At 49.0% G+C, this 14,215-nt stretch overlaps 2 protein-coding genes, 1 long non-coding RNA gene and 2 other non-coding genes across 6 annotated transcripts; 1 reads left to right on the top strand and 4 right to left on the bottom strand.

The window, feature by feature from the left end:
• Positions 1-789: 789 nt before the first annotated feature.
• On the bottom strand, positions 790-6,614 carry LOC121093573. 2 transcript variants are annotated; one of them, XR_005829614.1, is made up of 5 exons: positions 6,542-6,614; positions 5,573-5,628; positions 4,778-4,835; positions 3,556-3,607; positions 790-1,230 (listed from the first exon to the last, which is right to left on the bottom strand). It is a non-coding gene; the product is annotated as an uncharacterized LOC121093573 (long non-coding RNA). The 2 variants fall into 2 exon arrangements; XR_005829615.1 differs by having other exon boundaries at positions 6,148-6,607.
• On the bottom strand, positions 4,621-4,754 carry LOC121094353. The gene has a single exon (XR_005829822.1). It is a non-coding gene; the product is annotated as a small nucleolar RNA SNORA17 (small nucleolar RNA).
• LOC121094351 lies at positions 5,254-5,386 on the bottom strand. The gene has a single exon (XR_005829821.1). It is a non-coding gene; the product is annotated as a small nucleolar RNA SNORA17 (small nucleolar RNA).
• Positions 6,615-7,116: 502 nt separating the features above from the next.
• MRPS2 (mitochondrial ribosomal protein S2) lies at positions 7,117-9,192 on the bottom strand. The gene is made up of 4 exons (XM_040606068.1): positions 9,102-9,192; positions 8,749-8,799; positions 8,431-8,560; positions 7,117-8,035 (listed from the first exon to the last, which is right to left on the bottom strand). The coding sequence occupies exons 1-4, from the start codon at positions 9,127-9,129 to the stop codon at positions 7,486-7,488; spliced, it is 759 nt and encodes a 252-aa protein (XP_040462002.1). The 5' UTR covers positions 9,130-9,192; the 3' UTR covers positions 7,117-7,485.
• A 66-nt stretch (positions 9,193-9,258) lies between these two features.
• C9H9orf116 (chromosome 9 C9orf116 homolog) lies at positions 9,259-10,847 on the top strand. The gene is made up of 3 exons (XM_040606069.1): positions 9,259-9,424; positions 9,522-9,600; positions 9,954-10,847. Exons 1-3 carry the CDS (start codon positions 9,330-9,332, stop codon positions 10,137-10,139), a joined length of 360 nt encoding a protein of 119 aa, XP_040462003.1. The 5' UTR covers positions 9,259-9,329; the 3' UTR covers positions 10,140-10,847.
• The last annotated feature ends 3,368 nt before the right edge of the window (positions 10,848-14,215 follow it).

The raw sequence follows: 14,215 nt of genomic DNA on the forward strand, positions 1-14,215 counted from the left end.
AACCACCATGCCAAATCCTCTGATTTTCAGCAAAGCCATTTTTCACCCTCCCCTCTGTTTGTAATTTACTAGTATATTTTGTCCAGATAAACTGCATTCCCACCACACTTAATCCCCACTGCTCCCTCCCCTAAAAGCAGCATTAGATAAAGCAGCAGGTAAGCACCTTGAAAGGTGGAGAAAAATCACCACGTTATCATGCTTATCCACATAAACGTGAGAATCTGTTTAGGCATTTCTGATGGGAAATTAAGTTCAAGGAGGACAGCCCCTGTCCCTTTAAGGAGCCGAGATAGCTTTATTCAAATAAACCCACATCCGACAAGCACTGTCACATCACCACACCAGTAACAGCAGTGGACACTCCCAGGAGTCTCTTGTGATTCACACACCCCAAGAACACCAAGTTTTGCTCACCGCTAATAAAAAGCACAAGCATTTTCAGACACATGCTTAAGGTTTACAAGCTACAGTGCAATATGGGAGAAAAAATGACTAAAGACAAAGCTATTTTACACTCACGCCTTCTCCAGATTTCCCACATCAGCTGGAAAAAATGGAAAAGCCCAAACACTGGAAGACTGACAATCTGATCTCACCAGATGCTCTTTTAGCAGCATAGTAGATTTGTGCCGCAAGGGGATGGAGGTAAGCAGCAACATTTCTGCCTTTCATGGTTTCAAGTAAAAATCCATCCCAGTTCTCATATCCACAAATAAAAAGTCTTAAATCCTAGAATGGTTAAAAAATAAAATTACTTGGGGTGCTACAAATACACAAGCATAATAATTTCAGACTTATTGTAGGTGGCATCTTTATTTAGGGGTGGTTTTCTTTTTTAAATCCTTCTTAACCATGTACAGAAAGCGCAGACTGAAACAACAGTGCTTTAGAACATGGCTGTGAAAACAGCGTACAAGCCGAGATGGCTGGGAAAAGGGCAAGAAGACAACTCTTACAGCTATCCCACAGCAGCGCAGCACAAGCAGAAAGGACACTTGCAGCAGAATGGTTATATTTTTTTTTTAATGGACATTTAAAGACGCAAGTTGCAGCAAACATTCAGAACCATGAGCAGCACTGCATGCACTTTGGCTGTAGCCTGCTTGAATCCACGTGAGGAAAGATGAACTTGGAGGAATCTACAGATCTTCAACTGCAGATGCTGCCAACCGTTTCTTTTGCTGTAGTAGCTAGGTTTGCCAGAAATTCTAGGAAGCAAGGCATGATCTGCAAATAAAAAAAGGGCCAGGATGTTAAGACAACGTCAAATACAGCCAGCAAGAGTTAGCAATAAATGTCCATACTAAGAAGCTAATTAATCCATACCACCCAGACCCCTGCTGTTCACTATGGGACAGCAGCTGAGCCAAGGCACTGCAGCTAGTCCGGACAGAGAACTGCTTTTCATTTCAGAGGCAGCATTTTCAGCTAATTGAAGAATTGCATCAGGTTTGACTTGGGACCGTCTAAAGATTTTTCACATCCCAGAGAAAAGAAAAAAGCTTTATAAAGTGAAAACAGGTTTTAGGGAAGTCATTAGCTGGGCTCAGTTATCATGATTCACAGGGAAACTTCAGAAAGCGATTTACTTAGTCCAGAACGACAGGAACCCCCTACCCTTGCACTGGCGGCTCTCACTGCAGTCAGAGGAAGCGGAGCGCCCGAAACTTGTGTGGATCAGGACCTAAAGCAGCGACAGAAGGCAGGTGGCACTAATAAATTAATTTAGGAGAGGTTCTTTACCACTACATCACAACGTGTTTTTTCTTTTTTTTGAATTATCTGGCTAAGCACAGTGAACTGTGGCAAGTCTAGGAAAGGGGTAATTTAACAGCACAATAGCTGGGAGCCTGCTCTTAGTTACTCCCTCACTCTTAGGCTCCCTAAATTCAACAGTGAGTGCCAGCTTCAATAGAGGCAAGCTATGAACAGCACAGAAAAGAAAAGCTGGGCTTATGCCAGCGTTCAAAGCCATGACATAAACCAGTTCTAAATGATGAAGGTCTAGTTAATGTGCAGAAAGATTTTTTAATTTCTCTCATAACCACTTTATTACAAAATATTCATCTTTTCCACAGCTGAGAGCCAGGTAATTCTCTCAGTAAAGCAATATTCATAGCCTGGGATTGCTGCTCAGTCTTGTAAAGATGGTTAACAGCAAATGCCATTATTTTAATAGCTATCCTATGCCTCACACAGTACAGTAAAGTTCTGAAGAGAGACTCATTAGGCACTCACTAGCCCTTCAGGACCCTTGATGCGAGCAAAGTCTGATGAAAAAACTCAAATATGTATTTCAGGGTTAAAAGAAGTCAGGAAATTTAAATAGAAGAGTCACATCTTAAGGCATGCCTCTTTGCATAACCATATCCCCAACAACCTTATTAGCATTCTTTACCAGAGCCACTGCAGGTAGGTAGTGACTTTTCCCAATTAAATGGCTCATTTTGCAGCCAGCAGCTACCCGCTTGGTTAATGGCACCTTTGGCCCTCATAATGCCCATTTAATGAGGACATTTTCCACCATTTAGCACTGCCAGATTTTGTCAAGCTATTAGTCACTGCAAAGCCTCTCGGAGTTTCACAATACTATCTTTGTGCAGCCAGAGCTTCTCTCACCACTTATATTACATTAACACTTAAGTGTTTAGTAACACTGGCACAGCAGAGGCTCTCGTGCACGTCACCCAAGAAAGGGCCGTGACACACTGAACTATTAGGATCTATCGGTATCTGTGCTCCTTAGCGGCTCGCTGTCTCAGAGCTCAGGTTCCTTTGCCATCACGCTAGCACAAAGACACCGCAGAAACCAACTCAAAAGTCATATTGTGCTCAAATATATTTTTGCTTTTTGTCTGCCACGTTACCAGCTAGAACATGATGCACAAGGAAGCTTCTTGTCTTAGGAAACATGGCAAAGCATTCCAGTGATGCACTTACTGAAAGTCAGAAGGACTTTTTAAAAAAAAGCCTTCAGGTTTAGCATTAATTTTTCACTTTGATTATGGAAATAATTTTTTTTTTTCTTTCTTCATTATGCCTAGGACACAATCTCATTATCTTGCACATCTGTGACACAAACTTTTTTCGTGTTTTCTCTCAAACTGCAGTTGCCCGTTTTGATAATCTCTCAGGCACTGTAATATATATGTTTTAAGTTCTCAACAGGAGTATCTTGTTCTGACTGACAGCTGCCCTTAAAAGGATGCACTTTGGGAGCAGAGAAAGGCAGTTTGAGGAAGTGAAATGAAGAAGTTTATCAGAAGAGTGTTTAAGGTTGCTTACAAAAATTATTGCATTGGCAAAACGGAGGAACCTGAAAGCACTCACCTGAAGTAGAAGTTTACCAGCAAAAAAAGATGAAAAAATACTGAATTTTAAGTTCTTTATGCAACTATGCACCAGCAGCAATATATTTTGAAAAATTTTTTATTTGCCCATGTCCCGTAAGAAGTCAGAAGGACAAGTACTAACCCAAGGACTTCTACCCAGACACTACTTTGGTAACGTACTGAAGTTTAGTATGTTTCCAAGAAATGGCATCATACCTACCTTCAACATCTGAAGCAAGTTCCAGAAGTCAGTCCTGTTCTCAGAAATAACTCTAGGAAGGAAAAAGACCTTCAGTTTGTTGGTTGTTTTTTTTTTTGCCGGAAGGAGCACTGGGCTGGGTTTTTTTCCCCCCCCCCTGTGTTGTTCCCTGCCCCCACCCAAAAGCAAGCATGACTATAAAGCTGCGTTTCAGAAGACTGCAAATTGCACCTTCTGGTCAAACACTCAACACCCTTGGAAGTCAAGATGTTGTTGGCTGAGCATTTTATTAATGTTGGGAACCGGGTGCAATTTCCTCCGTATATACTAAATCCACACCCAACTGTTTCTACATGTTTCTACATGTATTTCATGCCAATACTTTGGAAACAACAAACTTAAGTGCCCTTCCCCGCCCCCCATCTCCTCTGCTGCCAGGTGCGATCACCAGTATCTACATAATGCTAAATGCTGCAGAACTCAAGAGCTGCCCTTTCACAGACAAAACAGGCAGCAAGCAAGGACGTCTAGCAGGCCATAAAGGATTGTTCAAGGCAAAAATAGAATAAAGCTGTCACTTCTATTTGTCCTTGGGAAAAAAAAAAAAAAAAAGGAAGAACCTTCTCCTGATGCAGTTAAAATTAGCATCATTTTAAATGCTTTTCAAAAGAACTTTGCTTCATCTTCCGCTGATCCTCTGGAGAAAGAGGTAAGCAGGGAAACGTCAAGCTACTGATCTCTGAGCAGTTACAGGTTTCAGGCACAGGAAGTCTCAATCTCTGACCCCTAACGACATTAATGTGTCAGGAGAGCAAACATCCAAGGTCTCGGGACCGTTAAAATAAAGAATACTGGAATTTGCCATTCCTCCATTAATAAAAGACGTGGAGGAAACTTGAATTAGCTTTTAATGTAGCATGTTAGTAAAACATAGAACATGACGGTAGAAAAGTCACATCTCTTATCTGTCACATAAACAAGATATTCATTAAGAGAACGACTGCCACACCGAAGGACAGGGCTAGCTTCTGCACCCTGTCCCTCCACAGCTGTCCATCCTTCACGATTTCAGATTAGCATGAAATAATTGTCAGGTTGCTCAGCATTGCTGAGTGCTCACAGGTTTCAGAGCACTAGCAAAGGCACAGCCTTTTCCTTTCTGCCACCTAATGACACAAACGCGGCACTACAGCCACATCTGCAACACGAGCTGGGGCAGGGAGCTGTTCAACAGGCTGCTCACCTCGGGGCTTTGAGACGACCTCCTGGGTCTGCCACTCTGCCACGTCACACAGCTTTCTCTGAAAAAGAAGTGAAAAATATAAACAGCGTTTATTTTAGATTGTTAGACATGCTTCAAAGCCTGGTTATACTGTTACTGTTTCGCTGATGACAGAAGAAAGAAAATACACAGACGTATTGCTACTTTCTGATAGGAATAGGGTCAGGGCTGCCAACATGTGACTCCCAGGATGTGCTTCCAGTGAGGTCACCAACTCACCACATGGTTTTAGACAATCACTTTAACTAATTCTTCTGTAATACAACAGGATCCTACCATTCTCAAGCCTAAACAGAAAACTACAGTCTTTCTGCTGCACGTCCACTACAGGTCACACAGAACACCCTTCTATTCTATTATATAGAGCTCTCACATCTAAGGCGATAAAAAAAAACAGACCAAAGGGAGGCTCAGTTTCTTGAGTCTCCTTTATAAATAATGTCAGGCTATCAATCACTCTGAGTGCTCACGGGTTTCAGAACAACCGAGCGTAGAACATAGCCTGTCTCTCTATGCCACCTAATGACACAAAGATGCCACAGCAGCCACCTTTGCAACGCCTGTGGCAGGCTGAACTCCCCCCAAATACTAAAAAGGTGAGTTACAGCTATTTCAAGGTTGTATCACCTACTCAGAAAGTAGTATTACAAAGGTGTTTGGTGCACGTGTAGATACTAAACGGAACACACCATTTAAGAGAGTTAACAGGATGGCTGAAGCTTACTTAGGACAGTCTTTGTCTTAGGTACCACTTACCCTCGATTTTATAAGGCTCACAATCTTTTAAACTTCACCTTTTGTCTTCTGCCAGGCTGAAGGAAGATAAAAAGAATACAGTTAATAACAAGCGTTTAGTTGACTGTGTAACAACCTTCTTTGTGAACCGCACTTCACAGAAAACCAGAAGATTAAAACCCAATTTAAAAAAAAGACTTGCTGAATCGATTCACTTTAGTTACTCAAATATTTAAAAAAATATTTCCCTCAAGAGTGCAACCCTTAATTTTCTCCTGTTTTTCAATGGAAGTACACCCATACTTACCTTAAATCCTAGTACATTGCTATACATTAATTTATAATATACTCCATCACACCGCACACAGCGTGCCTGGAGCCATGAGGGCAGCGGCCGGGGCCTCTCCCCGGCCATGTGGCAGAGCGGGGGTCGCTCTGTCCCGCCTGAGGCCCAGGCGGCTCGGGAGGGCGAGCACGCAAGCCCGGGGCCCAAAGCCTGCGTTGCCCGGGGGCCGCACGACCCAGCACGGACCGCACCTCACGGCCCGGCAGCCCGCCCTGCTGGACACAGCACCCGCCCGCCCCGCCGTGCACACCTGCCGCCTCCTGGCCCGGCGGCCATCTCCTCACGCCGCAGCCGCCTCCTGGCCCGGCGGCCATCTCCTCACGCCGCAGCCGCCTCCTGGCCCGGCGGCCATCTCCTCACGCCGCAGCCGCCCCGCCTGCGGCGCCGGGGCAGAGGCGCGACCGGCCGCCGCCAGGGCCCACCCTGAGGAAGCCCCGCTGCAGCATGGCGCGGGAAGGGCGGCCCGCGGAGAGCGGCCGGGCCCGACCCACAAGAGCCCTCCTGGGCCAGCGCCGCCTGCCCGCGCCCCGGCCCCCCCGCAGCACAAGCCGCCCGCCTGAGGGGGCGAAATGCGCCGGCCCTCTCCTCAAAGCCCTGGGCGGCTGCGGCCTCGCCCGCCTGAGGGGACCCCAGACCTTCCTCACCCCGCCGGGCCCGAGGCAGACCGACGGACTGCGCCTCTGCGCTCAGCCGCGCGCGGAAAGACCTTCCTCTCTCCCGCCTGCCGCTTATATAGGGCGGGCGGGCGAGAGCGTCGCGGGGACAGTCCGCGCGGCCCAGCGCTCCCACTAGCGCCCCCTGCTGGGCGGGAGGACGCAGAGTAGCAAGCGGCCCCGCCGCGACTGGGGACACGGGGCAGGGACAAAGCTGAGAACGCGGACGAGGACCTCCGGCCCAGACCCCTTCCCCACGCTGGGCCTGACCCCCAGCGCTGCGGGACTGCCCTACAGCCTCCCACCGAGACACGCGGCGTATTAGGGACGGGATTTCCCTTTTCCCAGGCGCACCCTGGAGTCCCCCACTCCCTGAGGTGCTGGCAGAGGCTGGACTCGGAGGGTGTGCCCTAGGACAAAGCGGGGACCCTCCAACTCTGTGACACACCAGCTTCCTCCTTCCCAGGCTGGGGACACCCTTTACCCCTTTAAAGCCCATCCCTTGACCATAAACCTTTGCCTGAGACTCCCCCGTACCTTCCCTTTTCCCAAGAAAGCAAGAAAAAAAGATGGCAGGGCCCTTTATTTGCCAAGAAGAGGTGCTACACACAAGCTGTTTCACAAGAGATCACAAGCTCAGGAAGGCCACAGGACAGAGGCACCTCCTTGCAACAGGGACAAGTGCCAGGACACTGGCCCTGGCCTGGCTCCGTTTCCCCCTCCATTGCTTCAGGCAATGTTTTTTGAGCTAGAGACCCACCACAGCTGTGACCGCCGTGGGATCTCTGTGCAGCTGCAGAGCTGGGGGGTCCCTTCCACAACCAGCCCAGCTCCACCAAAAGCTGGTGTTCTGGGTGCGGGGCAAGTCCGGCAGTGCCCGTAGGAGTGGAGCAGGACGCCCATCACTGAGCCGCTGGGCATGGCCAAGCTTGTCCCTAGGGCTTATTGCCCTCCGCTTTGCTCTGCAGCTCAGCAAAGGCCTCATTCTGCCGCCTCTTGTCTTTGGCGCGGATGATGGTCATCCTGAAGAGCTTGCAGTAGAGCTCCATGGCAGTGGGGCTGTCATCGTTCCCAGGGATTGGGTAGGTGATCAAACAGGGGTTGCAGTTTGTGTCCACCACCCCCACCGTGGGGATGTTCATCTTGGCAGCATCCCGGATGGCCACGTGGGGCTCAAAGACATTGTTGAGGCTGCTGAGGAAGATGAGGAGGTCGGGCAGGCGGACTCCAGACCCGAACTGGATATGGGCATTGGTGAGGAGGCCGCCCTGCCAGTAACGGGTGTGGGCATACTCCCCACAGTCCCTCGCTGTACTCTCGACCAGGTGGCAGAACTGGCGTTTGCGGCTGACGAAGAGGATGATGCCCTTGCGGTAGGCGATGTGGGCGGTGAAGTTGAGGGCCAGCTGGAGGTGCTGCATTGTCTGATCCAAGTCGATGATGTCCTGATCCAGGCGGCAGCCGAAGATGTAGGGCTCCATGAACCTGCAGGGGGAGGGCGACACAAGGGGACGCGGGGACAGGGTGTTACAGCCATGGAGCAGCGTTTCTGAATGTGGTGTGGCACCACTTCTGTGGCTTCTATCTTCCCACGCTCCAGCCCCCAGCTGACACCAGAGGTGCTCTCTGCAGGGAACCCTCGCGCACAGTGTCTGCTCCACCCGGGCCTGGGGGCTGCAGGTCTCACCCCCGCTCAGTGTCTGTGCTGAGGGGGCGCCCTGCACTTCTGCGGGGCACTAACCATGGCCAGGCTGCAACACGGGTCCGTGCGGGCACTTCCAGACACAGACCAGTCTAGTGCAGCCTCCGCAGGCTGGTGTGGTTCCAGGGAATCGCTCCTGCCACCAGCAAGCGCTGGATCACTGAACAGGATCACTCACCTATGCCGACAGCCCTTTTTGTGCCCCAGGTGCACCCGAGCATCGAAGAGATCCTTCAGGGAGAAGAGCTCCTTCACATTGAAGAAGTCGGGGTGGCTGAGAGGCTCGGACAGCAGCTTGTCACCCGCAGCTGCGGGAAGGGAAAACACAAATAAATCCCTGTCCCCTCCCGCTGTGCCTGAGGGGACGAGCCGGACCAGGGCCACTCAATCGTGACAAGGGCCTGGTGACACCAGGGGTGAGAGGCGACCCCGTGATGCCGGGACTCGGCTCGTCCCACGTTTCCCCGGGGAAGGGGCCGAGGGTGGCAGGACTCACCGCGGGGCTGGGCCGCGGGGGCCGCTACGGTGCTGAGGAGCCGCGGGGCTGCTGCGGGGAGAGAAACAGGGGGTGTTCACCGGGGCGGGCGGGTCACCGGGGGGGGCGGGAGGGGAGTCACTTGGGGGGGGGGGGGGGTACCGCGGCGGGCGGGTCACCGGGGGGGTGGGAGGGGAGTCACTTGAGGGGGTGTCACCGGGGAGGGTGTCACCGGGGGGGGCGGGAGGGGAGTCATTTGGGGGGGCGTCACCGGGTAGGGTGTCACCGGGGGGGCGGGTCACCAGGGAGGGTGTCACCGGGGGGGCGGGTCACAGGGGGAGGGCGGAGGGCCGGGCCGGCCAGGACCCGCTCACCTGCCCGTAGGAGCCGCGGCACCGCCATGCTCCCCGCCCGACAGCCGCAGGGGCAGCAGGAGGAAGACGGCGAGAAGGAAGGTCAGGCGGCGCCTTCCGCTTCCGGCGCGGCGGGCCGCCCCGCCCCCAGCCCCCGAGCCCCGCCCCCCGAGCCCCGCCCCCCCGGCTCGGAGCGATCGCTGCCCGCCCGCAGCGCCCCGTCGCCTGGTAACGCGCGGCCCCAGCGCCATGGCACAGCCCGGCCCGCGCACCAGCGAGCTGTACCGCACCAGCCCCGGCCTGCCCGGCCGCTTCCAGCAGCCCGCCTGCTTCCAGGGCTACGGGTGAGCCTGCTCCCCCCTCCCCCCCCCGCCCCGCCCCGCGGAGCGCTCCCCCGGGCAGCCCCGCTCCCACGCACGCTCTCTCTTCTCCCCCTGGCAGGATGCCGCAGCCTCACCCCCGGTACCGGACCAGCAGCCAGGCGTACGGCAGCAAAGCCCCCACGGTGCACGAGGTGCCGGTAGGTTGGGCTGTGGGGCAAGCGGGCACCCCCGGGCATCAAAGGTTTGGCCTGTTAAACCACGGTACCTCTGCAGCATCCCCTGGCAACGACACCCCTCCCCCCATCACCCAAGGTGATGAAGATGAAGCACCTTCATCACCTCTGCAGCATCCCCTGGCAATGACACACACACCCCATCCCCCAAGGTGATGAAGTGCCTTCATCACCTCTGCAGCATCCTCTAGCAATGACACCCCCACCCCCCTAAGGTGATGAAGTGCCTTCATCACAGCACCCAAACTCCAGCGCACGGCAGGCGCTGCAGGCATTGGCATTTAAAACATCTTCCTCCCCTTTTCCCGCTCCTGCAGACCTCTTTCCACGTCACTTCGCACACCTTTTCCAAAACTCTGGCACAGTGTGGCATGTACAGAAACAACGGGCTCAACACCTCCCTGGAGAAAAGCCATGTCACTGGTGTGAGCAACTTCATCACTGCCCATGACCACCTCGATTTCCACCCCAGCTACAACGCCAGCGGCCCCTCGCACTGCTAGCCGGCACCGGTGGCCATAGCAGCGTGCCGCCGCTGCGGTTTATTGCTGGCTGCCTCGGTGAAAAACCAGAAAAAAAACAACAACCAAGCAAGCAAACAGCACTGACCTTGGCCGAACCATGTCGCTAAGCCTCGTGTGAAGGCGTGACAGGAGCACGCCACCGTCACGCTGCAGATGCTGAATGCTGTTACGGGCTATTTCATCAAGAATAAGGCGGGTTTTGGCTCCTGTCATGTTGTTAGCGCCCGTGGGTGCAGGTCACCTCTCAGCGCAGCCTTGGGATGTCACGGGTGTTGCCACTGAGGACAGTAAAACTGTATAGACCATCAGGAAAATAATGTGGCACACTAAGCAGCAGCAGGATAATGCACGTGCTTCACACTATTAACCACGTTAAGTCAGGTTTCAATGAGAATTTTGCTCCTGAACACAGGGGAAGAGGAAAATAAAAATCTTTCAGTTTGGTAATGTGAGACTTGCTATTACAATGTGATGAACAACTACAAAATTAGCAGGTTAAAGGCAGCAGCACATTTCTAAAAATACACCCCAACCCAAACTGTTGTATGTACTTTTTTTTTTTAACAGCACACTACCCAGCCAAGGTCACGACTTTAGTTTTGGGGGAAAAGCAGTTAAAATCTCTGATCTCAAAACTGAGTTCAGTAATTTGTTCGGAAAAACACATACAGCCACTTTGGTACTAGACAAAACCCACTAATTTACAGAACTAACGTTATTAGGAATAGTATCTTAACTTAAAAAGTTTTAATGTGATTAAATGTCAGTTAGATAGCTCATATGAACCATTTTACTTAATTGTAGGCAGCATATAGTTATAAATTCTAGAACAATATATATTACATGTATATATATTCCCTTAACCTTTTCTCTGTCACTAATGAGCCTTTAAACTTCTGCCTCATGTACCACATATCATTACAAATTAAAGATTTTTAAGCTGTTTCTGTACTATTTAATGAATAACCAAACTGCATATTTTCCAGAGTTATTCAATAAGCCTTTGAATTTCTTTTAGAAAGCATGTTCATCTTTCTTACCTCTCAAAATGACAATATTTTAAGGAATTATTCAAATAAAGACAACTAATCAAAAAGAAAATGTTTTCTAAAGTTTTACTGTAACAATTATAGTTACACAGCCAGTGAAAGTGCATCATTCAGACAGTAGCTGTGCTAAAAAGGAACCTTGGCGTGTTCGGCTTAAAAACTAGTCTTGAAGAGAAACTAGTCTGCCTGTTTATGGATGAGGAACAGTCCTACTTTACAGGTGTAACATAGTGATAGTATATATTTAAAATGAGCATACTACTATTCTAGGTGTTTGCTGGAAAAAAAGATTAAAAAGTGAGTATAATCATACGTCCAAATACCACTGCAAATTATATTCTTTGCATGTTATAAATATTCCCTATTTCTGTCATTTTTATAAAGCCTTATAAACTGCACAGGCAGCATATACAACTACCTGACGGGCTGTAGGCAGGGGGGTCGGTCTCTTCCCCCAGATAACAAGCGACAGGACAAGAGGAAACAACCTCAAGTTGCCCCAGGGGAGGTTTAGATCGGGTATTAGGAAAAAATTCTTCACCGAAAGGGTGTTGAGGCATTGGAAGGGGCTGCCCAGGGAGGTGGTGGAATCCCCATCCCTGGAGGTGTGTAAAAACCACATAGATGTGGTGCTTAGGGACATGGTTTTGTGGTGGGCTTGGCAGTGCCGGGTTAACGCTTGGACCCGATGATCTTAAAGGTCTTTTCCGACCTAACTGATTCTATGATTCTGTACTTAAACACACCCGTAAGGTATTCTGTTAACGATGTCACTAAGCAAAATTCTGAAGTCCAAAACAACTCAAGTGTGTCAGGTCTGTATTTATGCTTTTTTTTCTACACATTCAGACCACAGTGTAGCTACAGGCCAGGTTTCAATCACACCTACCAAACAATTCCAGTTTTCACTGCAATGCATTTGGTTATCTCAAACAGAAGAATAGCTGGCTAAACTCACCTTTGCTGAAAACACACCAATACATTGGAACAAGTAAATCCGCTAAGCAGAAATGGGTCTGAAAAGTTAACTTTAAAAATATTTAACAACCGTCTATCATTCACTGTTATTCTACTATCAGACTCTGAACGGTAACTTGAGCTTCTCATAACTTCCCTTTCTTTTCCTGAAATGAAAAAATAACATAAAGTGCTAAATGAATATAAACAGTTATGACAATTTTACACATACTTTTATCCACAGATTTTCTGCAGGTGGAATAATTCAGGGATAAGACTGCCTCTTAAAAATATAAATTTAGTGGCTTTTCTCACATAGCTTCCACTTGTTTTCATACTTCCATCTAAAACCACCCACCTCTTTTCTTCCTTGCCTTAATTTCTTCCCTTTTTTATTCTTGAACCGAAACCAGTTCCTTTGAACAGTTTTGCATCCAATTCACTTCCACTGAGGTTCGCTGAGAAGGGAAGACACAAGCTTCAGTCACAGCCAGCCCTGAGACATGCCTCTACACACTGATTTGTTTGAAGACTACGCTTAGTACTTGGGTCAAAGACTTATTTCCCTTGTATTTACTTTCCTACATCTCCCTATTTTAGTGGGCTTAAGAAATAGTGATCCGTTTGTTCAGATGTTAAGAGACCCAATACACACAAGAAATACCTGTACAAATTCAAAGTATCATCCCAAAGATGACAACGTTCACTGCAGATATTCTACCCAAAACAGTCTCTTTCTGCTCTGTATTTTGAAAGCACGATTTTCATGTTTGCAGACAAAAAACTATGTTGGGCTGTACTATCAGACCAAGCCAATCTGCAGTTCTTAAAGGTTTGAAAAAATTAAAAGCATATACATCAATAAAAGAAATGGTGGCAGAGATGGTGAGTGCCTTCCTTGTGTAAAAAGCAGCCACACGTCAAAACACATGTTCCTAAAATAGCAGCAAAGAACTGTTTATAAAAAATTAAGGTAGCCCTTGTGGTCCCCTGAGGATCCTTGAAGGCTGCCCTTCCTGAAGTACAGAAAAGTAGTCACTGTGATAAAAATAAACAATATTCCTACTTTCAAAGTCCTCAGCAAGCACAGATTTATCTGAGAACTCTGGTACTGCAATCAGGACGCTGCAGCAATAATAAAATATACTGAGTAGTTTAATAATGTAACAACCAAATTACCAAAAACCCACCCCCAAAACAAAACAACTTATTTGCATGCTTGAGCGTACCTGGGTTCATGGTTGCCTGCACATATCTACTGCAATAAAGGATCAAATTAATGCCTTAAGAGGGTTGAAATAATGGAAAAAGGAGCTTGTTCTGGGCAATCACTAGAACTATCATTGCAGCGCTGAAAAGGGCCAGGAGGGACATACAGTCCGTGCCTGCTCTACGGTTGGCTTCCTGTTATAACTGGTATCAATAGGAAGAACAAAAAAATGCTTTTGGTACTGTACCTATCAAGGTTCAACCTCAAGAGATTTGTACTGCAGCAGCACCGCATGTGTGGGATTCTTGCTCGTGAATCTATTCTCACTCAATATAATCTTTCTGCTCTCCAGTTGTTCAACCTCTAATCCATAATGTATAAGAGTTTTTTCTTATGGCTTCAAGACACCAGATTTTTCTACCTTGAATGAGTGATTAGAACTGTACCCAGAATGACGCTACTGCCAGAAGAGCCATGGCATTCTTAGTGCTGCGGCACCAATTCCAGAGATGTTCACTGACGTGCTGTTCAGAGTAACAGCCCCTGTGGGTGCTTGCTCCTCCTTGGCAAGTCAGCAATTCTCATGGGACAAACTCTGGAAAAATCACTTCCTGAGACCAAGTAAGTCTTGGAGGTAGAAGGGGATACCCATAGCATACTGGTGCAGAAACACCAAGGGCACCAGGCTGGTTTGCATATCAAGGCAACCTGCCTTCCCTCCCTCCCACCCTGAAGACTAGCTCAGCCTCCTTGCCTTCTAGAACCTCAGTGCTGTGTATCACAACGTCCCCCCCATGAGTAAAAAAGCACGTTCATCCCACCTCTGCACCATCAAGGGC

Source organism: Falco naumanni, chromosome 9, assembly GCF_017639655.2.
Source record: "Falco naumanni isolate bFalNau1 chromosome 9, bFalNau1.pat, whole genome shotgun sequence".
In the NCBI taxonomy this organism is placed as follows: domain Eukaryota; kingdom Metazoa; phylum Chordata; class Aves; order Falconiformes; family Falconidae; genus Falco; species Falco naumanni.